Below are 27,627 nucleotides of genomic sequence, written 5' to 3' on the forward strand. Positions count from 1 at the left end.
ATTTAGTCCTCCATTTCTGATTCAAAAGGTGAGAGAGAAAGAAAGCGAAAGGTCTAGGTGTCGGGGCGGTGTTACAAATTTTACTAATCTGTGATGTGTAACGTCCTTTCATTCAATATTAACATACGTTGTGAACACAAACAGCAGAGGGCGATCTAATAACGGACACTCCAACTAAACTTGTCCACGCCAGGTCTCCGTAGTGGAGTTTGCGTTTGAAAATGGCGGAGAAGAAAATAGCAGGTAGGTAAAGTGTCTGTTCTAAGAGAGTTAATGATGTGAAATTGTTATTAAAACCAGAGGTTTGTGTTCATTTCAAAGAACTTTGAGAATTTTTTGCCCTTTGGTAGCAGAAAACTAAGTGCAAGGCTGATGTGGCCACTATTTAATGCACGATTTCATTTTATTGTTCCATCTTAAATGGCGTCAGTACACTATGGCATTTAAGGTGGAACGAAAAAATCAAACAAGAATTCAACTTCAGATATTACTAGTGTTAATTAAGTTACTTGTGGAAAGTGTTAATCACACTAGTACGCTGTTTTTGTGTTATAAAACATGAACCGCGTTCACAAGTATGTTTATTTTTCGCCAGTTGTTTTAATATTTCACTGTATTTTAAAGAAACTCCAGTGATCATGGTCGTGTGGTGTAGTTCTTACGTATAATGAGTGAAATAAACATATGCAGCGTTTCATACGTCACAAACTTAGGGGACCAATACTGTCAACATTCAAGGCAGGGTTTTCGAGCTACGGGTTGTTCAGTTGCATCTCAACCACATTTAAGGCTGTTTTTCTAGTTAATAACTTTTTATATGTAATTCTAAATAAACTTGAGTGTTCAGGGATTTATTAAAAACAACTGGGGGGCATTACATACAAAGCCCTCAGTATTCCATTAGTTGTGCTTTCACTGATTATGTATCATTGGAGATTTCTAATATTTGTCATTACTGTTCTGGAATGATTAATATGGGAAATAATGGAAATTAATTTGATCCTGTGACATCTGTGGTAAAAAGCACTATAGAAGTAAATTTAATTAGATTTGATTTGATGATACAAGAAGACGTGTTAACTGCTGTAGCCTGGAAGCATCACAAAAGGCTTGCCACTCTATAGTGCCCTATACAAAGATACAAATGCCTTTCACAACAGAAAAAAGCCCTAAACAGGTTGTTGCTTCCAGTTAGACATAAAACACACTATCAGGGTAAGTAAAGCATTCTTTCTTGGCGTTGAAAGGGAACAGGAAGCGATTTGTGTCAAATCTCCAGATGATCATAGCAACCAAACCAAAGTTGTCCCTTAGCCAAAGGCAATGACATTGACTAAGGGAATGGAGAAGTAACATTATTTTAAAGAACAGAGTGTTTATGACACAAAGCACCAATGGTGTTTTTGTGTTTTGGGTTCCCCCCTTGTGGAGAATCTCCAGCCTGCTGAACATGAGAATGAATTAGTTAGAAGGATCCACTGGGTGCTACATATCTTGAAACTGATCTTGTTTATACATCATCTTGTTTTGTCATCTGGTACAGTGCGGTCACAGGACCCAAGCCAGCGGCGTGTGCTGGACACTGCGACCCGTCAACGCCGCCTCACTCGGCAGCTCGAGGCTCTGGAGAAGGACAACTTTCAGGATGACCCTCATGCAAGCCTCCCGCAGCTGGTCAAGAGGCTGCCACAGTTTGATGAGAATAACGAATCTGGTGAGAATATTTCACACAGGTGTTACTGTGGCCTTGTGCATCACTGCTTATACTACACAAACAATAATGTGATGCTAAACATGAACAGTTTTGGAAATGTTAGACTAGGGGCAGGGACATTTTTTTTTATTTAATATAAAACATTGGTAAAAAGGTATTACGAATTTAAATGTATTATTATCATAATTTAAAAATAAATAAACTGTTAATTAGTGTTACAATGGTCATTTTATTAGAATAAGAGACCACGAAACGCCATAATCTCCATTTTAAATCATCTTAACAACTGTTGGTATAGTATAGAGTATAGGTATAGAGTTAATTAAAATGATAAATCACACACAAAAAACATGCATTAAAACGTATTTGTACTCCTGATGTTTTAAACATTGTAATACATACAAAAACTGCAAATTCTTATTGAACAAAACAAAATAGTGACAAATCACCTTTACAGTGGAATTCTTACACATGATATGCATTATATATCGCAGTCATCTGCATTATTGCACCCTTGCTGCAATTACCACCCCACTTTGGGAACCAGTGTGTTTTACAGTCTGTGTGTGTGTGTGTGTATGATTGTAACCTCAGGGAAGAGGAGGAAAAAAACCAGAGGGGACCATTTCAAGCAGCGGTTCCGAAAAAACTTTCAGGCGCTACTTGAGGAGGAGGTGAGTTGTGTGTGCTGTTAAAAACACATTTATCTCTTCTCCCTGTAGTTTCTCTCTTGCGCCCCCCAAAAAAGATATCAATCACTTACTGCCTCCTGTTTGTGTTTCTCTGTGTGAATGCAGGATCTGAGTGTAAGTGAGGGTCCTAACTATCTGACAGCTTGTGCAGAGCCCTCTAAACTTCCTCAGCGTCATTTTTGTGCTGTGTGCGGCTTCCCCTCCAACTACACCTGCGTGACCTGTGGAGCTCGCTACTGTTGTGTGCGCTGCTTAGGGACACATCACGAGACCAGGTAATCCACACTGTACATCACTGGAGCAGAAAATACACAGATATCAAATCTGACCTGGAATTACATACAGGCAAACATCAGAAAGCCTGTGTGTATAGTTAGGTTTCAGAAACAAAACAAAGGGCTTAGGTAGAATAGTGTCCGTCCGGCAAAACCAGAAAATCTGGTTCACATTGTGAACATTCCTCTGACTGTCATCTCTTTCGCAGGTGCCTCAAGTGGACGGTGTAATGCTTCATGCTGGTTGTTGGAAAACATGTTCAACATTACCAGACAGTCCATTTTCCATGTAAAACACTCCCAGAGGAGATCGGGACATCCTACTTGGAAAAGGGGTGAGGTTCTTTGCTCAGAGGCTCTGCAGAAGTACAGGCTTTGACGCAAGACAGACATTTCATGCACTCATTGAACTCCTAGAGCTCCTGCTATACTTGCTCATCTGCAGGTTAATTCACTTCATTCCCAAGGGGTAACACTCATGTCTCAGAACACCTGTCCAGCTGGACTGGAAATCTGCTAGCAGCTGTGCTGGATGAAACCATCTCCCATACCACCCACATTAGGCAGGTCAACACATACCCCAACACCTGGCCAGTGGCACAGAAGACAGAGCGGAATCAGCTTTAATTTAAACACAGAAGTGTGTTCTCTGTCAGCTGGTGCTGCAGCATGAGGCTGAAGTGGTTGAACTTGGTTTTGGCTCCAAGGTAATGACTGAAGTTGCAGGAGTCAGCGTGCTTCTAATACAGACTGTGATTTTCTTCTTGTGTATCACACATTACAGGATGTACTGCTTTCAGTCCCACAGGATACAGTCTGCTTTTCTTAGCATTGTTTGAGACAGCTCTTTGAAAGGAGCTGGAGTTCTCCTGTGAATTCCACAAAGTCTTGTTTCAGGCTGTTGTTTGTTCCGTTATTGCTTATGTTAAAAGAAATAAACATTGTAAAATAAAAGTATTTTGTGATTACAATCATATTATTGCACACACACACACGGACAGTTTTACACAGCCAATCAACCTACCAATGTGCGTTTGGAGTGTGAGTAGAAGCCCACACAGATATGGGCCACACAGAGGTGAGGGGAGGAAAAAAGACCCCAAGACCCCAGTGTGACAGTGACTCTACGTGTTGTAGTATTCTACTGCACCAAAGATGTGTAAGAAAAAAAATAGATTATGAAAAAATTTTTAACCAATTTTTTTATTACAATAGATCTAAATAAAATGTCTAAAACACTCATTGTAAATGGATTCACATAGTAAAAGGATTTCATGGTTTTCCTGGTACCCTACCATTATAATGGTGTATCATGAAATGAATGAATATGTTCGCTGGCATCAAGGAGCTCCCCTTATATCCGCCATCTGCTGAAGAATTTGCCTGAGAACTGCTGCTTTTTTTCTCTTCATTTTAGGTGCAGATGGAAAGGCTAAAACCATATTTCCTATGTTTCACTGCCAGATTTTACTTCACCATGGTTCTCTATAATCCATTTGATGAGGTGGTTCCTGCCCAGTGCACATTCACGCTGATGTGGCAGAGGGACGCTTTAATGGTACACGTCCTCAGCGGAAGACTGGGTTCTGTGGAAGTTTGGATGGTTTTCCTGATAAATGGTATAATGACATATTCAAAAGAAATGCCCTTGCTTTTCATGCAGGAATACAGTACTGAATCTCCATATGAAGCAGTGACAGGACTGTCTCAGACATCATACATAGGGAGACAAAATCAATGTCTCAGTAATGCCCTAGTCTAGCATTTTCTTATTGCACCTTACGATTAAAACCTTACAAAGAAAATCTCTTTAAAAAAAAAAAAAAATCATTATTATAACAGTCATACTGCGCCTCGTCCTGTACAAACATTCATCTTCACATTTTTACAACCTGTTACAGGACTCCACTCCTAATAGTGCAATATTCGCTGTAATCGTTTTGCAAAGAACTGGTTTATAAAATATTATGGAAAACAGTAATATGAATTTTGGAGCAAGAGCAAAGGCACCCAGTGTTTGCATTGCTGTGATAGATCAGTAAATCATTTAGCAATCTGTACTGTTTGATTGGAAATCATGAAAACTGCAGCTGTTTGCATCATCACTGCAGTGACACATCATTTTACTGTGCAAAAGTACAACACCACCACTCATTTATGTCATACCCAGTCAAAACAGTAAAAAGCACAAGTGATAGAAGATATTCCTAAGCTAGAAAATGATCGTCCCACACAGAGGGAACTACTTTAGAAGTTATTTCCCGATTCTAAAACTGCACTTTGGAGTTGTGGAGAAATCTCCCAGCAGATTTCTTGGAAATCCAGATCACATTTTGGAAAAGAATGGAAGTTAAAAAACAAGCATTTTATATATTTGTAGCTGCTTTGTATTTTCCTCCCATTTTATATGAAATCACACACAAACTCTCAGGCTGTTCTGACCGGACAATTGAGTAAGTGACGGTGGGAATTTAAACACTTCTGTAAATATTTTAAAATGATAAAAAAAACCTGTACCAAAGCTCTGGTGTCGTTTTGAGGACACTGGCTCAGTCTCCTCAGAGAAAGTGCAGAGAAACTTAAAGCCTGCTCCCTGTGTGATATGTTGTGTGCACTTGGCTTTTGTCTCTGTGTGTGTAGTATCTATATGATGCGGAGCTCATGTGTCTCTGCAAGTCCACATTTGGTTTTGTGTGTGTGGAAGAGTTTGGTTAAAGCCTCCATGTACAGCATGTGATAGTGGTCCACCTGCTCTTTGGACGGATTGCACACATAAGGCACTGATATGGGACTGCCCACTGCAAAAGAGAGAGAGAGAGAGAAATTAAAAATAAAGCAATAAATAAACCACTTGAATTTAATTTGTTTTATAAACACTGAATTTTCTTTTGACCTTGTTTCCCATTGGCTGCACTGCATTGTGCCTCATTATCTGAATGAGTATGAATGGGTGTGGCTAAACTGTTAAGAGGCTGAATAGGTGGATACATGGAAAAAGCAATAAATTCAAGATTACTGGTTATCATTTTTGGTTTGCCATATGTGGAGTGTGGAATGAATGGAATGTTTTTAAATCCTTAAAAACTAAAAAAAGAATCATCAAAATTACAGATGTAGAAACGATTTCCAAGACAGAAACCCCCTAATACAATAATAGTTTTTTAGACTTAACTCTACACCTTCACCTTCATTAAGTATACACATATATGAATATTTAAATGATCATTGCCTCTCTCCCCACCCACATCTCAGTCTTTCATCTACAGCTCGAAAGCCCTACTCTGAACTTTAATGGGACTGGTTCCTTCGCTGTGTGATGTCATAAACCCTGGTTACCTGAATCAGTGTTTTTGAGACTGTTTTGGAGCTCTCTAGTTTCAAAGCAAAAACGCTCAGCCATGAACCTTTTGTTTCTCTCATGAAGCATCTTTTGATGTGTAAACAACAACACATGCGCATGTTAACACGGCTCAACACTTGATTTACCTTGGAGGGGGTCTTTAAAACTATATTAATGTTAAGATATTACATCAAGCTCTTTTATTTCACTTTCGATCTATCTTGCCTCTGCGACTGTCTGAGTCACCAGCAAAACCTATAAATAACTAAATTACATATAACCCAAGACTTTCCTCACTCTTTGCTATCTCTGTATTTTTGCCAGTTTTGGTAACACTTTGGAGTCACTTTGACACTGGACGTCTCTATCTGTGCAATTTCAAAGTCCAAGGCTACAGCGGACCCATCTCCAGAGCACTTTTGATAGCATTTACAGGATTTATTAGGTGTTTTATTTTGGACTAACCCACAGTGGTGACCGGTCTTCTGAAGGGCAGGAGGAGCCAGCGCCCCCCAGTGAAGATGCAGGGGGCGAAACCCATGATCTGCTTAAAGAGAGCCTGCAGCTTGCGGCCCACGCTTCCCTCGGATAGAACCACCTGAGGAAACAGCTCATTCTCGCCGAAAGAATACACCGGAACCAGGTCGGCCCTGGGGCACAGCAAGGGCACGTGGGAAACGTAGTTAAACAAGGAAGAATGGCACATAGAAGACACTGTACTGGATTCATAAAGGCTAAGTTAACAATATGAGGAAGGGGGGTACTTTTTTCAGAGTTGTGTGGATACAAATGTATCTTCAAACTGGATGAGCTGCTTTCATATATACACTACTGGCCCCCTTTCTGAGAATATCAGCACATTGCTGTGAGATCTGCTTGCATTCAGTCTCACAAACATTAGCAAGCTTATCCCAAACACAACTGATAGAATTTCATTACTCCAGCATTAATTTCACATGTTTTAATATCTCTTTTACTGTTCTCTCTCTCATTCTTCCTCTCTCTCCTTCTTACCCGTTCTCTAAGGCCAGTCGCACAAAGCCTTTCCTGTGTTTCATGACCACAGTGTTAACTCCAGGAGAAGACGCCAGCGACTCCTCCGCTCCCCCGATGATGATGACCACAGCGTTGCCTGCACCACCTCGGCTTAATATGTACTCCAGACTCTCCTTACTGACCGGAAGTAGGCCTGTGAACATTTGAATTCAAATCAAATAGAGTGTATTATCTATAATTTAACTGCTTTGACAGCATTATTAAATCATTGTTATTTGGCCAAGAACAACATATTATGCTAAAAATATATGTTTCTGCCATATTAGATAAATGTTTAAGTTTTGTTTGATGCAGACAAACAATTTCCTCGTAATGACTTATTCATGAAAAGGCATTTGTAGAGGCTAAAGCAGCAAGCAATTTTAACTTCCATTGCACTTCTGAATCATAAAAATGTAACCATCCACTCCTTTCAGTCGATTTTCTGGATTTGTTCCATTTGCTTGAATAGAACAAATCATAGTAGGAATACACTGATCATCACAAAGATGAGGGTTTAAAAAAAAATTAAAATATATATAAATCTGAAAATAGATGTTGAAAAATCATTAAAGGTAATGACAATTAAACTGTGCTTTAATGTGAAAAAAAAGTGAAGAACTCCCCCATTTTAACAAAAAGCAGATAATATCTCTCTATCAATCTCCATTCACTGACCTGCAGCCATGGCATAGTCTCTGAAGACTGGAAGGCGAAAGAGTCCGGCCAGAACGGCCAGAGTAGAACGGACCCCAGGGAAAGTCTCTGCAAAGCCCCCAGCCTCTGTGCTGAAGCATGAGAATGCCCCCATGCTCATGATGCCATGAGGGTGACAACCTAGAATGTAGTTCTTACTGGGACTGAGCTCTGCAGTTTTCACCAGCTGTAGAAAAAAAAGTAGAACTGTTCAATTATTTTAAGAAAGACATTACAAAATATGTTGTTTAATATATTTATTCATTAAAAAATTTTTTCATTACATTTCATAAAGTTTAAAACATTCCAAAGAGCTGTCAGTAATAAGAAGTGTCTGTATAGACTACCTTCACTGGGAAGTACTCCTTGAAGTGTGTCCAGACTTTCCAGTTCCTCACAAACTCTGTTCTTCTGCCACCTAGTGGACAGCACTGCACTCAGTCACAGTTGTAAAATCGTAACGTGGTTTTGGGGAGAGCTGAAAGTGCAGCTGTGGCCTAAAACACTGAATATACCAATACCTTGCACAATTCAGTTTGAGTTTTGCATAAAAGGAGCAATGAGCCATGTTCTCCACTCATGCTGCTTCGTGTTATGTAACCCACATTATACTGACACCTAATGGCCTGGATATATCAGAGTCTGTGTAGGGGACCCACTCTATGGAGCATAACATGGTTCAGTCAGGGACAAAAAAAATCTAATTCTTTATCTCATGACAGTTGCCTTCCACAGAAATTAATAATAATTAAAAAATTAAGTAAAAATACTAAAATATTCCTTTCATAAATACTGTTTGCTAATTTTTGATGATAAACAAACTTTGGTTCCTTGAGAGCTGAGATCATTTAGCATATTAAACAAACAGAATACTGTCTTTCATAAGGAATGATATATAAATGATGACTGAATTTGTTTTTCCCTTTGTACATAACAGAAAGCCATTTCTCATCAGTGGTTTTTCTGGGTAGACACTACAAGTGGCAACATTTACATAAACAGACCGTGCACAAGCTCTTCAGATACAGGACTTTCTGCCCAGGATGTGTTGCGCAAAGATGGGGAAATAAGATTAAGACGGAGCCTGAAGAGGTGGGTTAATGTGTAAGGCATTGCAAAAAAAACAATGGGTGCAATTGTTTCATCAGGGATTGTGTTATTGGGAAATGGGGAAAGGATAAAGTGTGTGTGTGGGGGGGGGGGTTAAAAACGAGCCACTTACCTCTCTCAGGTTTATGCCAGTCATAGATCTGCCAGGAGAAATACACAGTGGGAATGGGCCACAGAGGCGTGAACATCAGGTACACCATCAGCAGCAGACATGACACACCTGAAAACACAGAAAAACACACTGTAAATAAGCACAAAACTGTTCTCATAACTGTACTATCATCATCGGAAATAGCAGAACAAATATCATGGAAGATAAAGTAGCCTGCCTTCTCCAGAGCATCGATGATGTTTCTCATTAAGAGAAAATGGGCAATTAAAAATGAAAGATAACATACACATACATGTTAAAGGTGCAGCTCAGGTCCAGAAAAACATAGGACAGAGGCATTGTAAAGGGACACTTCCCAAGACCTCATTCTTTGAGTAAGTGTCCAGGATGACGCAAGCTGATATGAGTTGGTCATCACAGGCGTTACTCTGAGACATCTCATCTTTTTATTTCTTCATATCATCGATCATTATCGCTCTGTGTATGTGTGTGATATATATCTCACCCATGAACAAAAAGGTCATCACCAGCTGTAAAACACTGATATCCTCAATAAACAGTTTCCACCGGGATTTTTCTGTTTCCTCCTTCATTGCGCCAACTGAAGAAAAGACACATCGCAGAAGAAAGAACGGTTACACTCATGAAGTAAATCACTGTATTTGATGAACTTCTTGAAAGAGAAACATTCTGAGGGGGAAAATACAGCTTTGGCTTACAAACATATACAGGACCTTTGATGGACTGTGCACACAGGGTTTCAAAACTCCAGCAGCACTGCTGTGACTTGCTCTGTGGTGGTCCTGACCATTGAAGATGGGGGTGAAAGGGGGTGACAAAATATGCAGAGCAACAAAAATATTGTAATTGTAGAACTACAATTGCTCCTGTATGGTTGCTAGAAGTATGCCATATGTGTGTGCCATTTTTTCAGTGGGCATTGTTTAGAATTCTGATGCCAAGCAGTCGCTCGAGACTTTTTAACACTCCAGTAAACAGGTGTGTTTTGACAGAGTAGACACCATAGCCAGCACAATACAGGTGTGATCAGGTCTTTTCAGGGGGAGTTAGAGAAGTTACACCCTCCAGACATCTGGTTCCTACCACTACTGTGAAGAAATGAGATCCTTTAGGCTTCTCTAGAGTGGACTTTTTCACGCCAGACCACACTTACCACCTTTGTTTACATTCAAACTGTGGCAGGATGTCCCCTTTAAACCTTTAACCCTGCTGGAGGAATGTCAGCAGTCTCATCTTCATCTCTGACTTCTGCTCTAGTATGTTATCATATCTGACAGTGTGTAATCTGACCTCCTGACCTGCAGCACAGATGTTAGGTAATATACCAGATTTCAGCTTCAGTCTTCGTTCCTTCAGCCTCACACCAACAAACACCACAGAGCACAGCTGGGGCAGACGTTTGTGTAAACAGGGTCAAATAGATATCCTCAACAGAGAACACGCTTATACTTGCTTGCTTACTTACTTTCTCTCTCTTTCCCCTCGGTTTCTCAATCATCCTCTCTCTCATTTCAATTCAGCGGTGCTTTATTGGCATGAATATAGTGAGATACACTGTTGCCAAGGCAATAAACGATTTCTCTCTCTGGTTTGACTGAATAGTTTTACATGTAGCTGCATACAGACAGTGCACTAAATGATGTGTGGTTTGTCCAGCAGTGCCCAGCCTGTCCTCCTCTCGCATGATGATCTCTCCAGAAATTTAAGGTTCAACTCGATATACCTCACAAATCTTCCCTGAAAACCCTGCACTGTTCCAGTGTAAACAGCTGATATAAAAACGACTTCAAAGCAGATGTTGGTCATTAACTCCCTCCTCGAGACTGCGGCTCGGACTCTGGTCGAACAGTCCCTTCACTGAGAAAAAAAATTTAAGGTTATCTCACCTGTGCCGTTCAGAACCTCGCTGCCGCTCATTCCTGCGGTCAGCCCGTCAGTCCTCGCTCTCTCGGGGACGAGTGCGCGCACGTGGAATTGCACTTTGATCGGTGCAATCCGCACGCGAGATAACACTGGTCAGCGTGCACGCGACGTGGGCTGTTGTGTTTTTTTTTTCCTCAGGGTGGAGGGGGTCTGTCAGTCAAAGCTCCGTAGACCGTGAAAGCGGATCGTTAGCGACGAAGTTCCGAGTTAAGCCCGGTTTACAGCCGAAGAGCGAGGGCGGCGCCGGGGTCGTGTCGAAATAAAGGAACGAAAACAGGATCAAATCCGTCGCCATTTTCGCGGAGAGTCAAACCTGGCCACTGCCCTCCTCACCCTCTCCAAACTCCGCCCCACGCCCTGCGCGGGAACTTCAAAGCGCAGCCGTCCTCGCGTGCAGGATTTTTCTACAATGGGCGTGGCCAAAAGGGAGTCGTCACACGCCTGGAATTCTCAACGTTAAAGACGATTTATCAGTAGCACGGCATTTAATTCTCTCTCTCTCTCTCTCTCTCTCTCTCTCTCTCTCTCTCTCTCTCTCTCTCACACACACACACACACACACACACACACACACACACACACATTAATCGCCTTCTCTGTGTCTCATTCTTTCTCACACTCCCTTCTGTCTCTCAGTCTCCACATCTCACTCTAACTCTGCCTCTTTATCGCTCACCTTTCTCACACACAAACCTTCGCTCTCACACCCACTTTTCACTTCTTTTTTCATTGTCTCTTTCGCTATTTCTCTCTCACACACACACTTCATTTCATTCTCACTCTCGATTTCTCACAATCTCATTTTTCTTTGTCTCTATCACCCTTTCTATATATATATATATATATCACTCTGCATCACACTTTCCCTACTATCACTCTATCACACTTTATCGTTCCCTCTCGACCAACTCCGTTCCTCTGCCTCTTTTTAGTCTCTCGTACCTTCCCGTCCTTTTCTCTCTCTATTTCCCAGTCCATCAGGCCTAGTCTCGCGTTTGTAAAACAGTTTGTAAAACAAACTGACAGAATGAGATGTTCTGTGTTTACTGAACTCTGTCCAATGCAAATGTTGGGCTGGTGGGCTATGAAGCCCCCGCAGTGGCAGACGTGGAGCTGCGTTCTCTGGAGTGAGGGTCTCTATCCAGTACAGGTGATGAGTGTGTGCTCCAGAACAGATCATCCAACATCAGCACATGATCTCAGTAATGCTATTGTGACTGAAGGCAATTAAATCGTGACAACAATGTTCTAAAATAATGTCTTCATAGCTGTTGCTGAAGCAGAGAGAGAACAGTCTTCTCAACCCAACGGATTATCCAGAGATTTGCTGGATAAAAAGGTGTCCAGAGACTTTAAGACATAGAATGAAATAACGCAGTGCAGTGGTTTCTTAAATGAAGCCACAAGTCTCCGCCTCTTTGCTGTAACTGCGCCATTTATTGGTCCAGTCCCTGTGTCTTTGCGGCAATTGAGGCCTACACTGATCCAGTCTCAGCAGTGTGGATCACTGTGAGAGGGAAACTGTCAACAGATGAGAGTGAGTGAACCTGTCCACAGGTGTACGTGTGTGTGATATTGTCCACAGGTGTACGTGTGTGTGATAATGTCCACAGGTGTACGTGTGTGTGATATTGTCCACAGGTGTACGTGTGTGTGATAATGTCCACAGGTGTACGTGTGTGTGATATTGTCCACAGGTGTACGTGTGTGTGATAATGTCCACAGGTGTACGTGTGTGTGATATTGTCCACAGGTGTACGTGTGTGTGATAATGTCCACAGGTGTACGTGTGTGTGATAATGTCCACAGGTGTACGTGTGTGTGATATTGTCCACAGGTGTACGTGTGTGTGATATTGTCCACAGGTGTACGTGTGTGTGATATTGTCCACAGGTGTACGTGTGTGTGATAATGTCCACAGGTGTACGTGTGTGTGATAATGTCCACAGGTGTACGTGTGTGTGATATTGTCCACAGGTGTACGTGTGTGTGATAATGTCCACAGGTGTACGTGTGTGTGATATTGTCCACAGGTGTACGTGTGTGTGATAATGTCCACAGGTGTACGTGTGTGTGATATTGTCCACAGGTGTACGTGTGTGTGATATTGTCCACAGGTGTACGTGTGTGTGATAATGTCCACAGGTGTACGTGTGTGTGATATTGTCCACAGGTGTACGTGTGTGTGATATTGTCCACAGGTGTACGTGTGTGTGATAATGTCCACAGGTGTACGTGTGTGTGATAATGTCCACAGGTGTACGTGTGTGTGATATTGTCCACAGGTGTACGTGTGTGTGATAATGTCCACAGGTGTACGTGTGTGTGATATTGTCCACAGGTGTATGTGTGTGTGATAATGTCCACAGGTGTACGTGTGTGTGATAATGTCCACAGGTGTACGTGTGTGTGATAATGTCCACAGGTGTACGTGTGTGTGATATTGTCCACAGGTGTATGTGTAAGTCATTTCAGTTACAAAGTCAGTTGAGTTATAGCTGAACATGGTTCGTTTCCTATTCGCAAACCTAATTTGGAAGCTATTGGCAAGTTTTCACCGACATTAATGTTCCAGAACCAGAAAGTTAATTCCCAGCTGGAACCAAGACGTTCCTGAGAAAGCTCGCAGCTTCAAAAAAAGAGTCTTTGCACAATGGAATATATTGTACTTTGCCAGAGAACCTGACAGGTCTGTGTATATTTTCATTTTGAAATGGGAAATAAAAGAGCAAAATGCTTCACCTGTGTGTTTTCTGAGGCTGGTCAACAACACACGAGGTGTGTTGGTTACTTTACTCAGCTCTTCACAAACTAAGCAGGACCTGTTTATCTATGGTTCTGGCTCTGAGTTCAGCAACTGTGAAACTGAGTAATGCTCCCTTGCTGATAGTTCCCATAAAACTGTTGGAAACGTGGACTTGCTGGATAGCACCAAGGTTCTAAGAGTCCTGAATGGAGCAGGTTCATGAACCAGAGTTACTTTGGTGGAAAAGAGCTATTACTGGGTCAATTCAGTTAGTGGGTCAATTCAGATCAGTTGTAAACTCACTTCAGGTACTGGACAGTTCAGAATGTGATTGTCACACATTCTTGTCGACCATCGTCCGGATCAGTCAAATAATGATCAGACCCATGTTGTATCCTGTAGTCAGAGTAAGGCCCATATAAGAGTCTAATCCACAGTGAATACCCAGTGCCACTTCTGGAAGAATATAATAATAGGTATTATTAAAAAAAATCATCATCATCATCATCACAGATCATAGAGTGTCATAAAAGTGCATTCATTTGGTTTATACATAGTCTGTCTGGTCTGAGGGGTTAGTCATTTAGTCAAATATATTCAGCGTCTGGTATATATATATATATGCGCTAGTATGTGTGTGGTCTGTGTGAATGTCTGAGTGTGACTATAAACTACACAAAATTAAAGACAGTTTGTCTAAGGCGCCCGAGTCCGTGTGTAGTGTTTATTTTGGGGACTTGTGCTCTCTGTTGCGCGTCCAGAGAGCGTTCAGACTGTAGCTCCTCGTGCTCGCAGACCTGCTTATGTCCCCGCGCACATAAACCGAGCAAATCAGGTGCTGAATTTGAAAGGAGCAAAGAGGGGGAAAAAACAATTCCACGCGCGCGCCATCTCCGCGTATAGCATGGCGGACTGAAAAATGTCGACCGTTACAAAAACAGCGGCAGCGCGAGCGCAGCGCGGCGGCGGCGACGTCACACCGGCGAGGCGCGCGCGCTGACTGAAAACAGTGGCGAGCTCTGTTTTCGGGGGCTGTTATATTTTTGTGGGATTTTGCTTTTGAAAAAGCTGGAAAAGGAAGGAAACAACAGGAAAAACGAAGAGAAAACGAAAAACAACGACGTTAATGTTGACACGGATGACATTGCTGTTCTGTTTTGGTCTCGTCGTTCATCGCGGTGAAACGGTGAAACGGCGGGCACGTGACGAGACGCCTCTCCGGTTCACGCGCCTGTTTTCTGATGTTTTCGGTTTTTTCCCGCCCTGCAGCGTCGCAGTGAGGAACGGATAAACGGATAACAGAGGCGTTTTTCCCCCACGCCGGTTCTCCTCGGGACTGGAGCGGAGGATTGTGATGTTTACATTCGCGTGACATTCGGTTCATTTTGTAGACTGTATTTTTTATTATTATTATTTTTCTATTTTTATCCCGTGGCTGCTGCTGACTCCGAGTCTGAGGTCTGCGATAAACGCCAAAACAAGCCGGGTATGTAGACACCAGCACCTCCGCACGGTCAAAATTCATTCAGAAACACTCTCCAAAGGTCCGGCTAAACCCAGCGGTCAGTCTCTGCCCGCCGCCAGGCTGTAAACACGCGGGCTGCGGGAGAGGGTGGAGATGCAGAGGAGGCTGGAATTTATTTTCTTCCCTTTTCCTTTTATATTTTATGCTTATTTACATCAGAACCCAACACCGCGTCCATCTCATTTCACCGCCGTACTGATGTTGACTCATTTCACCAGCGTCTTCCAATTTTCCCGTCCACCTTAAATGGTGCAGCACTTGTGTTTGTGTTTTTGTTTTTCCATTGAAAATGTCAGTGTCAGCTGACGTCTCGTTTTTTTCCCGCCACAAAAACAGCACCTTGTACGCGAGAAGGGTTAATAAAAACAGGGAACTAATTCCCTTATAGACTAATAAAACATGAATAAATTTTATGTGCGTGTGTGTGTTTCGTACTTGTCATTGCTATCCATGTGGGGACCAAATATCCTCACATTATTAGGAAAACAGATACATATGAGGTTAGATTTAGACTTAGCTTTCGGAGCTATTACATGGTTACATTTATACAGATGTTAATGACAGTCCCCACAAGTACAGTGTCGTGTGTGTATGTGTGTGTGTGCTTGTGTGTGTGTGTGTGTAGTATGAACTTGAATGGTGATTGGTTGGCAGAAAGCCTTTAAAAAACATTGCCGCGCGCCTCGGTCCTTTAAACCACGCCACGTTTCAGTTTTCATTCAGTTATCGTGTATTTTTGTGATGCGGGGATTTTCCTCACTGTGTTTTCACCGGTTTCCCCCTCGTTACCACCCCCTTTATATTCTCCTCACGTACCTACCGTCTCCGGTAAACGGCGGCTCACGTGTGACAAGCTTGGAGTACTACTACTATCATTCCTACTATTACTGCAACCACTGCTACTAACACTATCTAAAGATACTAGTCCACTATTATCCCCATGACCTCGGTGGTTGCTATATCTTGTTGTTACTATTATTATTACAGCTATTACACCTACTGCTAGCTTATTAATGTTATTACTAAGATACTATAACACTGTTAATACTACCATTATTACTTTTACATCTATGATTACTACAATTTCTACGGCTACTACTGCTACTATTAATATTATTGGAACATTGGTATATATTGGTGTATATGTGTGTTTATTTGTACATTATAGGTATTATTATTATAATTTTTACTATATTACTATATTATTAATATTTTTGGTATCAAGGCTACTGCTACTATTACTACAATTTTTAGCTAATTACAACTACTACAGTTTTACCATAAATATACCGTTAGCGTCTTGTTATTACTAGACAGATAATAAGTTATTACTACTAATATTTTTACCATTACTTCTACTGTAACTTCTACTAGGCTACTAATGCTACTATAACTACTGGTATTATTACTTTAAGTGTAGTCCTACTACTACTGTTGTAAACTAGCGTATCACTATTATTAAGATTACCTGCAACTGTACTTCTTCTATGAATACTTTTATTCTAGCTACTGTTATTAATACTGCTACTGGGCTACTGGAGGCTAATTAGGATGAGTCTGAAAGCCTGTGACAGGCAGGGACCCTAAAAATCTGATATCATTTCATGGGGCCTAAAATTCCCTGGCGGTGCCCCTGCTGATTCTATACCACAAAATGTTTCTTTAATGGTTGATTATTGAAAGTAATTGGTCTTTATAGAACCACAATAATAGAGCTTAAAACATGTGGTGATATATTTACATTGTTGTGATTATATACTGACGTGTTTATTAAATAATATAGTCTACACTACCTTTTCTTTGACAGTGTACAGCATGGTGTGTGGGTGGGTGTGGGTGTGCTGCTGACCAGTAGTATGTGTGTGTCTGTGTGTGTGTGTGTGTCTGTGTGTGTGTGTGCTTCTGCTTTAATGATCTCCGTTTATAGCATGCGGCATTGGCCAGAGTTAGTAGTAGGTGTCTGACATAACAAGAGAGAGATTGAAAAATTCATAGATGAGTAAGAGTGGTGAGTGTAAGAGAGATATAGAGGTAAAACGAGGACGGGGGAGAGAAAATTAGAACCAAAGAGAGAGGAGGGAGTGATTGAGAGAGACAGAAGGAGGGAAACGAGAGAGAGAGATAAGAGAAGGAGAGCAGGAAAGTGATAGAGGAAGAAGGCAAGAGAGATGAAGACAGAGACAGCACAAAAGATGAGTAATGGGAAGGTAGAGGAAGACAGGTAAATGTGATGGGAAAGGGAGAGTAAGTGTGTGTGTGTGTGTGTGTGTGTGTGAGAGAGAGAGAGAGAGAGAGAGAGAGAGAGAGAGAGAGAGAGAGAGAGAGATTGTGTATGTGCAGACATGGGAAAATGCCCCACCTTGTCTGGAGCATTCAGACAGCGTTAGAGGAGACAGATAATCAATACAGGACCTGATCATAGCAGCAGTGGACCCTTTCAGTAAGAATCACTTCATTGAGTAAGTGCATTTACATGTCTGAGCAATTAGCCCTGGAGAAGTGCTCATTTTAGGTATTAGATATTGGATGGATGAATGAATGAATTCATAAACAAGTGAGTGAGTGAGTCTATGTAGGTACAGTAAAGGTGTAATAAGCATTCAGATTATTAGGTACATTTTAGGTGGATATTATTATCTTCTTGATTGGCTAATAATCAGAGACAGGCAAAGAGAGAGAGAGAGAGAGAGAGAGAGAGAGGGTGTTTTTAGTGCATTGTACCCATTGACTGGGGGTGCATTGGTGCTGAATTGCAGTGGTGCTTTCCCCTACCTGCAGTATCTTTCTCATTATCATTCATCCTCTCTCTCTCTCTCTCTCTCTCTCTCTCTCTCTCTCTCTCTCTCTCTCTCTCTCTCTCTCTCTCTCCCTCACACACACACACACACACACATACACAAGCAGCTCATTCATGGCCACCATGCCATGCACCGAGTTATTTAGCCTTTACTGGAGCCAGAGGAGGAGCAGGGGAGAGGGCAAAGAAAAAGATGGAGAGAGAAGGTGTGAATAAAAGCACAGCAGAGGAAAAGAAGGAGCAGACATTCATCCTTATAAGGCCATGGCGGCGCTCAGGTAGACAGACGGAGCAAAAGGTTGAAGCGTGTGAGAGAGAGAGAGAGAGAGAGAGAGAGAGAGAGAGAGAGCGATGGGGAGAGACCCAGACGAAGAGCAAAAGGGAGGAGACTAGTGTGTGTGTGTCAGAGTGACATGGAGAAGTAGGTGAGAGACAGTGTGTGTGTGTGTGTGTGTGTGTGAGAGAGAGAGAGAGAGAGAGAGAGATGCTGATTATGCTTTGACAAATGCTCATCTTTTAAAGCTCATTTTTCACGCCCAGCTTTAGAGCTGTCTGTTAGTCCATCAGTTTCTCTCTCTCTCTCTCTCTCTCTCTCTCTCTCTCTCTCTCTCTCTCTCTCTCTCTCTCTCTCTCTCTCTCTGTGTGTGTGTGTATCTGTCTGTCTGTCTGTCTGGATGATCCAAGCTCAAGCACCTCACTGCGGATTTTCCTGGAAAAACCCAAATTGAAATTTTCCGGCATGTATGCATCGAAGCTGTCTGCTTCAGAGGGAGGCTGATCACCACACACACATACACACACCCAGAAAGGGAGAGGAGAGAGAGAGAGAGAGAGAGAGAGAGAGAGAGAGAGAGAGAGAGAGAGAGAGAGAGAGAGATGAGCGACAGGCAGAGACGGAGGATGCTCCATAGAACAAGAGATGAATAGAAAGTGAGAGACAGAGAGAGGGAGAAAGAGAGACAGCAACATATGAGGGAATCACGCTAGTTTCTGCAGCGCCAGTATGACAGTGCTAATCTGGGAACTCAGACTTTTTATTTTTCTGACAGCGCAGCAGCCGTCCAATTCCCACAGCAGAGCTGCATTTATAGCTGCATTTATGCTATAGGTCCTTCATAGCCCTTGTCAGTATGTTAAAATGAAATCCTGCTTCTGCCAGAAGTGCTAATGCTCGATTAGCGCCTGAACAGGCCTCACTGCATTGCTGCATTAGAGATGCAACTTTAAACTAACTTTGGCTCATCAGTGGTTATTAGTTCTATAATGCTTTAGTTTTGCATAGGAGCTACAAAACTAATGTAGCGAACAATCAGGGACGCTAAACCAGCACTAGACAATGCAGAGTGGACAGTACATAATCATAGCAATGTTTTCCATTTTGTAGCTGACTGTATGTGATATAAGGTCAGAATCCACAGGAGCAAGGGTGTGTACACACTAAAGGCTGATGTGGCGTCAGAAACGCATTGATCAAATGTGTTTCAGTTAGGACTCAGTGACAGCTCTGATAGACTACAAACGCGCCTGTATTCAGTTAACAACACTCCTTCAAATCATTTCAACTTTTGGCGCAATGGACTCTGACGTGAACCAATAGAAACAAGGATGGGCGGGCAATGGCAAACGAGGGATGAAAATCCAAAATGGAGGAAAGCTAATCAGGCAGTGTACCTATTACCAGTTCTTGATGCCGGACTGACAGAACATAAATATTCACAGCCTACAGTGTTTCTGTGTTAATTCTGGTTTGTCAGATTTCGTCTGGATTTTGAGAGTCCGTATTTCCTTCCAGTTGTAAAATGTCTAATTTCCCACAAGATTTTGACCTATACAAACTCCGCCCCTGCTCCAGCCATATACACATCTTCTAGACAGACAAGAGCTGCATGCGTATGCGTATAACGCTGCATAGTTGTATTGTCTAGTGTGTAGGCATGCTAAGTCTATGGTTTACGCTAGAGGTGCACAACTCCCATCTTGTAGGACCGGTATCCAGCAAATTTGGTGATTGCTCTGATTAAACACACCCTTTAAACCTGGCAATTAACAGATGAGTTGAATCAGGTGTGTGTGAGCAGGGGGATCACCAATATTTGCTGGATACCGGCCCTCAAGGACTGGAGTTGTGCACTAATGATTTATGCAATATTACACGACAGGGATTGTGTCCATGTGAATATCACAACTATGTAATTGTCATCATATACTTTTGGCAAATGCTTCCAGAGTCGTTTATAAAAACAGCCTTAAAGGGTTCCCTATAGAATTTAAAATTTTTGCTTTTTTACTTTGCCTAGATTCTCTCCCAGATTATTCTCTGGGACATTTCACAGCTCTTCATTTTTACCAAATTCATCATGCTTTAATACGTTATGCTTTGATGTTTTGACCTGTGGTCTGACTTTTCTGTAGAAACTGATCAAACCAGCTGTAGGGTTGCCCCCTGTGGCTCAGTGCCTAAAGGTGACTGAGTATGTATATGAGTGAGTGAAGGGTTTGCTGTTTCTCAGTGTGGGTTCTTGTGTGTTCTTACGCTCTTGTGTTCTTGTTTTATGTCATCTTCCACTTCCCAAGTTATGTTCCCATAGTCTTGTGTGCAGGAAGCCCACGCGTTTTTGTTCTTGAGTAGGACTCATCTGAATGTGTCTGAATGTAAGTCAGCATGTATGAGGGAGTGAGTGAGTGAGAGAGTGAGTGAGATCCAGGCTAGTTAAACATCCACATTTTTAGCCAATCAGATTGCATATTTATTCGTAAGCTACAGCATTGTGTAACTCCAGAACAAATTTGAACTCTAAGTAAGTTGTTGGTCTTAGAAATCATCTTCATTTGCGGGCAAATCTTCAAATGCTGGGTATGTCTGATTATCTCCCAGACTGATCTGAATAATTGATTGTATATTATTGAATTAAGTAGATGAATGATTAAGTGGATGAATATGTGAGCTGACATTCATGTACTGTATATGTTCCCCATACAGCAAAGAGCCTAGGCAACGAACTACACATCCTATACACACATGGGCTCATGTGCAGGTGCTCCATTGTGTCCCATTTCATGCCCTGACACAATTGCACATCTGTGTCCACTATGACTCATCTTTCCAGTCTCTGACTTCATGCATTATAAGCAGTGTCTTCACTAAGTAAAGAACTATACATCACCAGAGACTAGTTTAAAATTGATGGAGACCGAGAAGATGGGAGACTACAGCTTGTTTTTAGCCATGAGCGAGTCGGCAACATGGGAAGTCTGCGAGAGTGACGGAGAACATGAATGTTTCAGAGAGAGCTGTATCCAAACATCCACAGCAGAGAAGGGGAGATGTTCAACTTTTATCTATTTTTGGTACATTTTTTGGAGGCTCTGTGTTTGATGTGCTAAAAAGCTGGAGAAACGCTGCCAGGCAGAATTACAGCTCCGTTTGTGCTGGGCATCGTTCCCCTCCTCTTCCACACAGTGGGCCATCTTGCCCCAGTAACACAGAGAGATTTAAGGTCATTCTGCCGTGCTGCCACCCAAATATCTCACACAGAGTAAAGGAACAGTTTGTAAAGTGTGATTTACACATGATTTACCGTTAATTTGTTCTTCTCTTTGGTGCAGAAGCAACATCTACTCTTCTAGGAAGGCTTGACGTCAGATGTTGGAGGAAATTTGTGTGAGGATTTGAATGCATGCGTGAACTCATGTGAGGTTAGGTACTGATGTTGGATGATTAGTTCTGGATCATAAACCCACTGTGTTAGATGGATCTCTTTGTCTCACTCTCTACATCACAGTTCCACTGCTCCACAGCCCAGTGTTGGGAGGTTACAGTCTTCTAGCCAGCGCTTGGCATTGAGCATGATCTCATGTGCAGCTGCTCTAGACTCACTGAGCTTACGAATGAAAAGGCGTGTCTACAGATTTTTGGACATGTAGTGTAGATACCGGAGGAGGTGTCGTTGGGCTGGAATTCTTGTTGGGTAGCAGAAGTAGCTTTAGCAACCGTAGAAAAGCTGGGTTACTGCATGTTAGCTATGTCTTGTGTGTGTGTGTGTGTGTGTGTGTGTGTGTGTGTGTGTGTGTGTGTGTGTGTGTGTGTGTGTTGATAAATAGGTTACACTTCTTTCCCGCCTCGAGCTGTGTGATTTATTTTTGCCACTGTCATCCCTACACTCTGCCTGTCCTTACACGACCTATGCACTCTCTTTCCCTCTCTCTCTCTAACACACACACACACACACACACACACACACACCTCTCCTTTCCTCTCTGAATACACAGTTAGTAATAATCAAACTATGAAACATAGCCCTCCCTCGGGATCCATGTTTGAAAGGATCTAGTACTTCACTGTCTGCCTCTGTGTTTGTGTGTGTGTGTGTGTGTGTGTGTGTTTGTGTGTGTGTGTGTGTGTGTGTGTGTGTGTGTGTGCATGTTTTTCTGAGTGTTTATATTGTTTCACGTTCCCACACACTGATGCTTAATCAAAGGCTCAGATCCTCTTTTCACTGGAGATGAATTAGCAGCTGTGTGAGTGTTTGTGTGTGTGTGTGTGTGTGTGTGTGTATCCAAGTCTGCATCACTAATACAGTGCCTCTTCACACAAACACACACACTTTCATTTATTCAAGTTGCTTACAGTCAAAGCTGACCCTAAAACGACCTTCTTCATCTTCAGCTTATATTTACACGTCTGGTAGAAAAGTGAGTAACACAGAGTGCTGTATTTTAAAGGCCCGAAAATGGCTTGTTCTGTTGTTGTTAGCAGCTTGTTCTGTGAATCAATGATCAGAATTATTATTAGGATCATTAGTCTTATGAGAACAGGTAACACTAATGTTCATATCAGCAAGCCTTCTGCTAAAATATCGCTGGATGGGTGATTAGCCTTATGTCTAATTGTTAATGGTAATGTGGGGAATGTGTTGGCATTACAACCGCTTGGATATGAAATATCCACTAGTAGAATTATGATATTTAATAAAGTATGTAGTGAGTGCACAATGTCCTGAGACATCTGAGATTTCATGATCCAATACATTTATAAAAATGAAGCAGTTAAATGTAGTGGTTGCCAGTTCCGAGATTTTTAAGTGTTCACTGTTCTTCACTGTTTGATTTTTCATATTTTGCTCAGACACCACGGTTTCTGTTCATCCCTAGGTGCTCCTGTTTTGACGTGCTCTGTGTATTTATACTCCCTGCCTTGTCTGATCAGTACTGTCTTGTTGTTAATCTGTTGCTGATCATTGCCTTGTTTTTGGATTTTGATGAGAAGTATCAGTGCTGAAGTTCTGACCCCTGCCTGTTCTGATCACGAGTACAACCTACTCAGCTCCCTCCTGCCACCTTGCTTTCATCATTATGTTACGCCCATAGTTACATGCATGATCCAACCATGCGCTCCACACATCTCCACGGTAACAAACCCTTCCTTCAGAAACATGGAGCTCAGTAAAGAGGTCAGTAAAAGTCTAGGATACATCAGACACAGGCAGGTCTTGCTGATGTCGTCTGTGTGTGTTTGTGTGTGTGTGTGTGTGTATGTATGTGTGTATTTGTTCATGTGTGTGAATTGCATTGAGTCACCTTGCTTACTGCTGATTCCAGTGAATACATGGTGCAGCCAAGGACGGACTTGGGAAAGAGGGAAAGAACGAGGGAGGGAGTGAAAAAGAGCAGAGGGAGAGAAAAGGAGGGAGAGGAGGGGGTCAGCGAGTGCTTCTGTGCATCTGTGCATGCAGAGACAGAGACAGAGTGCAGGAGAATGAAAAGAGGAGAGAAGGAGCGAGGGAGGAAAAGGAGGAGGAGTGGTTTTTTCTGTCAGCTCGGAGAATCAGGCAAACAGTGGATAATCCATGGTGAGGCTTCAGCCATTGTTACTGTACTGTAACACACACACATACACTCACACACGTTCACAGAGTCTCTGTCTGTGTGGAGATACCTGTGAGAAGTGGATTTGAGGCGGAGTCTAATTGGCCAACTGCCGCAGTACCACGTGTGTGTGTGTGTGTGTGTTGCAGTGATATATGCAGTAGACCTACTCCCAACTGCACATTAACCCACTCACTCAAACATAGAAGCCATATTGATACCAGTTATAAAGTGAGACGCATCATGGTCTCATGAGACCCCTGGGCACAAGAGTCTTTATGAGCCTCCACCCCAACACCACACACTGGCAATACCACAAAAACCAGATCTAGGTTTCTCAGTTATCTGGATAGCCACAACCCAAAATCAACACTTTCCAATAGGAGCACAGCTGAGGGACTTTAATAATGGATAATCCTGGTCTTTAGGCTTAAGTTATCTGGCTAAATGGAGAATTTCTGTTGAGTTAAATATCCCCCTGAGCAAGCCTTATATAAACTGTTCCTTTAGCACAGTGTAATCAAACAATTTACCAATAATAATAAATAAATAAATGATTATTATCTGTTGATTTGCTCTGTGTTTAGCATCATAGGCTTTTTATTACATTTTAATGCATCTGTTACTTATTATGAATTCTACATTAAACATCACAGTGTGTTTACTGTACAGTGCATGTCATTACACACATTAGTCACTTTTTAATGCATGTATTTAATGATCATAATCATGTTTCTACATGGGCGGCACTGTGGCACAGCAGGTAGCGTTGCAATCACACAGCTCCAGGGACCTGGAGGTTGTGTGTTTTAGTCCCACTCTGAGTGACTGTCTGTGAGGAGTTTGGTGTGTTCTCCCAGTGTCCATGTGGGTTTCCTCTGGGTGCTCCGGTTTCCTCCCACAGTCCAAAAACACACGTTGGTAGATGGATTGTTGACTCAAAAGTGTCCATAGGTGTGAGTGTGTGAGTGTGTTGTTGCCCTGTGAAGGACTAGCGCCCCCTCCAGGGTGTATTCCTGCCTTGCGCCCAATGATTCCAAGTAGGCTCTGGACCCACTGTGACCCTGAAGTTGATAAGCGCTTACAGATAATGAATGAATGAATGTTTCCACATAATTATGTAAGTGTAATGAAGTGCCACTCTGTTGTTACAATGTTCAATGTGAACATTCTAAAAATCCTGTAAAAACCTATTTAGAAAGTATTCCTTCTCATTTAATGTTAATTAGCCTCTTATTTCCTGCCCATTTTCTTCATGTTGGGGGCAATTAATTACTTTATATTTAGAGACAAGGTGACCTTTAGTTCATTTTCTACATTGTTACTATTCATTCAACTTGTTTCTGTTTCTCCAACGGAACTGTCCCCAGTCATTCAGCCACTTTGGGCCCCTGGAGGCCCTTGGCACTCAGAGACCCCTGGGCACTGGCCCCTTTGGCTCAGCCACTAATCCACCCCTGTGTCTGAGGAGCCTACAGTACTGTCACAGTTATTACGTAATCGCTTGATCGTAATAATTCAAGCTGACCTCATTAATTTTCCACATCTGCTGGCTTTCATTGGCAAGATTTTACACTGCATCAACACTTAAATAAACACATTCATTAAATACATTTTTTAAAATATCGGGATATTTTTCACCTGTGCAGTTAATGACGCTGATTTTGTAAAATATACTCAATGAGTTCATGTATTTATTTATAATGATATTTAAGACCTGCCATGTTTAGTCATTAAATGATTAATTTTCAAACATCAGTAACATGGAGAAATATTAACAGATTTTACACACGTGTTTCTTATAATTAACTCAAATGAAACCTTGAAGATTGTAAACCCCAAAATAATAAAATAATACATTAATAGAATGTAATAGTTTGATATTAGAAAATGTTAAAATGGGAAGCAAAATATGACTAATATGATCAGTGTGTTTATCAATGTGTAACTTATAATATATAACATGTATTTGACATATATAACATTATAATACATAACATATAATAGTAATAGTAACGGTATATAATAATAGAGAAGTGTTCATAGGCTCAAGACACTAAAAACCAAGGGGAAATTAAAAGCATAATAACATTTCATAAAAGTTTTAATAACAAATGTCATATAAAAAAGTGTTTACAGAAATGAAAACTGTGCTCCCTTCATCAGACAAACGGATGTTAGCTAATGTAGTGCTAATGAGTATTTGTGTGTGTGTGTGTGTGTTTGTGTTGGGGGGGGGGGGGGGGCAGTGAATGTTCCTGTATATGAGTGTAGGTGTGTGTGTGGGGGAGTAAGTGTGGGAGTCAGTGGGTATGTGCGTGTGTATGTGAGAGAGAGAGAGAGAGAGAGAGAGAGTGGTTTATTTTTAGCTAGGAATATGAAAGATTCATCAGTGACAGAGGTTCTTATGTGAGGCAGAAAAGACCACATGAGAGAGTAGAGAAGGGAAATAAAAAGGAGAATAGGAGAAAGAAGGGAGGAGAGAGAGCCAGAGAGAAAGAGAGAGGAGAGGAGGTAGGCCACGAGTGTGTTTGGCGGTGTGTGTGAGCTGTGGTCAGGTAAGCTGAGGTCAGAACCGGTGAGTTCCAGCTCCGGGGCTTTTACAGGTTCAGACTCAGTGCGTTTACTGAATGGAAGGCAGTACTTTAATCGGCTCATATTCGTATTCATATTCTAATGCATTTCTAATAACTCCAGTTCACCAGAGCTGAATGTGGCTGTACTAATATCACTTGATTAAGTCAGTTTTTATCGGTTTTCAGTTAAAAACATAAAATCAGTTTAAAGCAGTGAATTGTTTGACGCAATAATTGAACCTGTTCTTGGTCCCCACCTTGTCACCAGCTGTGCCCCCTACATTTCAGAACCATGTCCTTATTTCCAGAGTACCTCAGTGATTTTAATCCCGTCTGAATGCATGGTCAGTTTTAAAGAGCATGTATTCTAGCATCAGTAAAGTTACTAGCACATTTTACTACTGATCAACAAGCTGTAGAAGTAAGCTCAGGTTATAGTAATCCAAGCTGTGTAAATAAGTCCAGGTCGTGCTAATCCTTCAGGATAAGACAAGCTTTAGAAATTCCCCCATGTTAAATCGCCCCCCTGTGAATTGGGGGCGTGCACAAACACAGTGTCCTATCTGGTGGAAAAGGTATTTCATATGAATTATATTTGAATATGTTTTATATGGCAAACATATAACTACATCTTTTTTTCACTATCTCTTGTTCTCTGCCTCTCACTCCCTTGTTCCCTCCACAACCAATCTCGCTCTCTCTGCATTATTGAAGCCCCCCCTGTTCCAGGCCTGTGTCATAGCTCATGTTTTAGCTTTGCTGAGGTGCAGGCCAAAAAGTGTCAGCACCACACTGTGAAATCCCTCTGGCCCACTGCCTACACACACCCCATACATCACCATCCTCATCACACACACACACACACACACACACACACACACACACACACACACAAACAACACACATGAACATATGTTCCCCTTAGTGATCACCACCTCTGTACCTCTGGGAGAGGGTGAGATGGTAGTGTTGCCTCAGGACTGTGGTTATGAAGGAAGGAGAGAGGGGCGGGGTAAAATATATATAGAGAGAGAAGGGGAGAAGAAGAGAGAGAGAGAAGCAAGAAATTATTTATTTGAAGTAAATAAATAGTAGTTGTGCACAAAACCATGCAGGCGTGTCTCATCATTTGACCAGAGCTCACTGATTTATGAATATAGCTGCATACATTATTTTTGCAGTCAGACATTCATAACCACA

At 41.8% G+C, this 27,627-nt stretch overlaps 3 protein-coding genes across 3 annotated transcripts in view; 2 read left to right on the forward strand and 1 right to left on the reverse strand.

Annotated features, from left to right (window-relative positions):
• Positions 1-134: 134 nt before the first annotated feature.
• znhit1 (zinc finger, HIT-type containing 1) lies at positions 135-3,594 on the forward strand. The gene is made up of 5 exons (XM_066658927.1): positions 135-243; positions 1,544-1,714; positions 2,309-2,388; positions 2,512-2,681; positions 2,891-3,594. Exons 1-5 carry the CDS (start codon positions 222-224, stop codon positions 2,910-2,912), a joined length of 465 nt encoding a protein of 154 aa, XP_066515024.1. The 5' UTR covers positions 135-221; the 3' UTR covers positions 2,913-3,594.
• A 274-nt stretch (positions 3,595-3,868) lies between these two features.
• mogat3b (monoacylglycerol O-acyltransferase 3b) lies at positions 3,869-11,256 on the reverse strand. The gene is made up of 8 exons (XM_066658840.1): positions 10,882-11,256; positions 9,480-9,575; positions 8,975-9,082; positions 8,100-8,170; positions 7,735-7,939; positions 7,036-7,210; positions 6,487-6,671; positions 3,869-5,479 (listed from the first exon to the last, which is right to left on the reverse strand). Exons 1-8 carry the CDS (start codon positions 10,910-10,912, stop codon positions 5,325-5,327), a joined length of 1,026 nt encoding a protein of 341 aa, XP_066514937.1. The 5' UTR covers positions 10,913-11,256; the 3' UTR covers positions 3,869-5,324.
• A 3,824-nt stretch (positions 11,257-15,080) lies between these two features.
• Positions 15,081-27,627, forward strand: part of LOC136682004 (neuronal tyrosine-phosphorylated phosphoinositide-3-kinase adapter 1) — a 35,034-nt gene continuing 22,487 nt past the window's right edge. Inside the window, exon 1 of the mRNA XM_066658795.1 lies at positions 15,081-15,150. The gene's annotated coding sequence lies outside the window, so the exon portion shown is untranslated. The remainder of the gene's footprint in view (positions 15,151-27,627) is intronic.

Source organism: Hoplias malabaricus, chromosome 2 (genome assembly GCF_029633855.1).
Source record: "Hoplias malabaricus isolate fHopMal1 chromosome 2, fHopMal1.hap1, whole genome shotgun sequence".
In the NCBI taxonomy this organism is placed as follows: Eukaryota; Metazoa; Chordata; class Actinopteri; order Characiformes; family Erythrinidae; genus Hoplias; species Hoplias malabaricus.

Bases quoted from the DNA above. Each gene is read 5' to 3' on its own strand.
- znhit1 (XM_066658927.1), top strand. From the start codon at position 222: ATGGCGGAGAAGAAAATAGCAG. The intron at 244-1,543 runs GTAGGTAAAGTG...CATCTGGTACAG, and splicing joins GGCGGAGAAGAAAATAGCAG to TGCGGTCACAGGACCCAAGC. The intron at 2,389-2,511 runs GTGAGTTGTGTG...GTGTGAATGCAG, and splicing joins AGGCGCTACTTGAGGAGGAG to GATCTGAGTGTAAGTGAGGG.
- mogat3b (XM_066658840.1), bottom strand. From the start codon at position 10,912: ATGAGCGGCAGCGAGGTTCTGAACGGCACAG. The intron at 9,576-10,881 runs GTGAGATAACCT...TCTTTTCTTCAG, and splicing joins CGAGGTTCTGAACGGCACAG to TTGGCGCAATGAAGGAGGAA. The intron at 9,083-9,479 runs GTGAGATATATA...CTGTGTTTTCAG, and splicing joins GATGACCTTTTTGTTCATGG to GTGTGTCATGTCTGCTGCTG.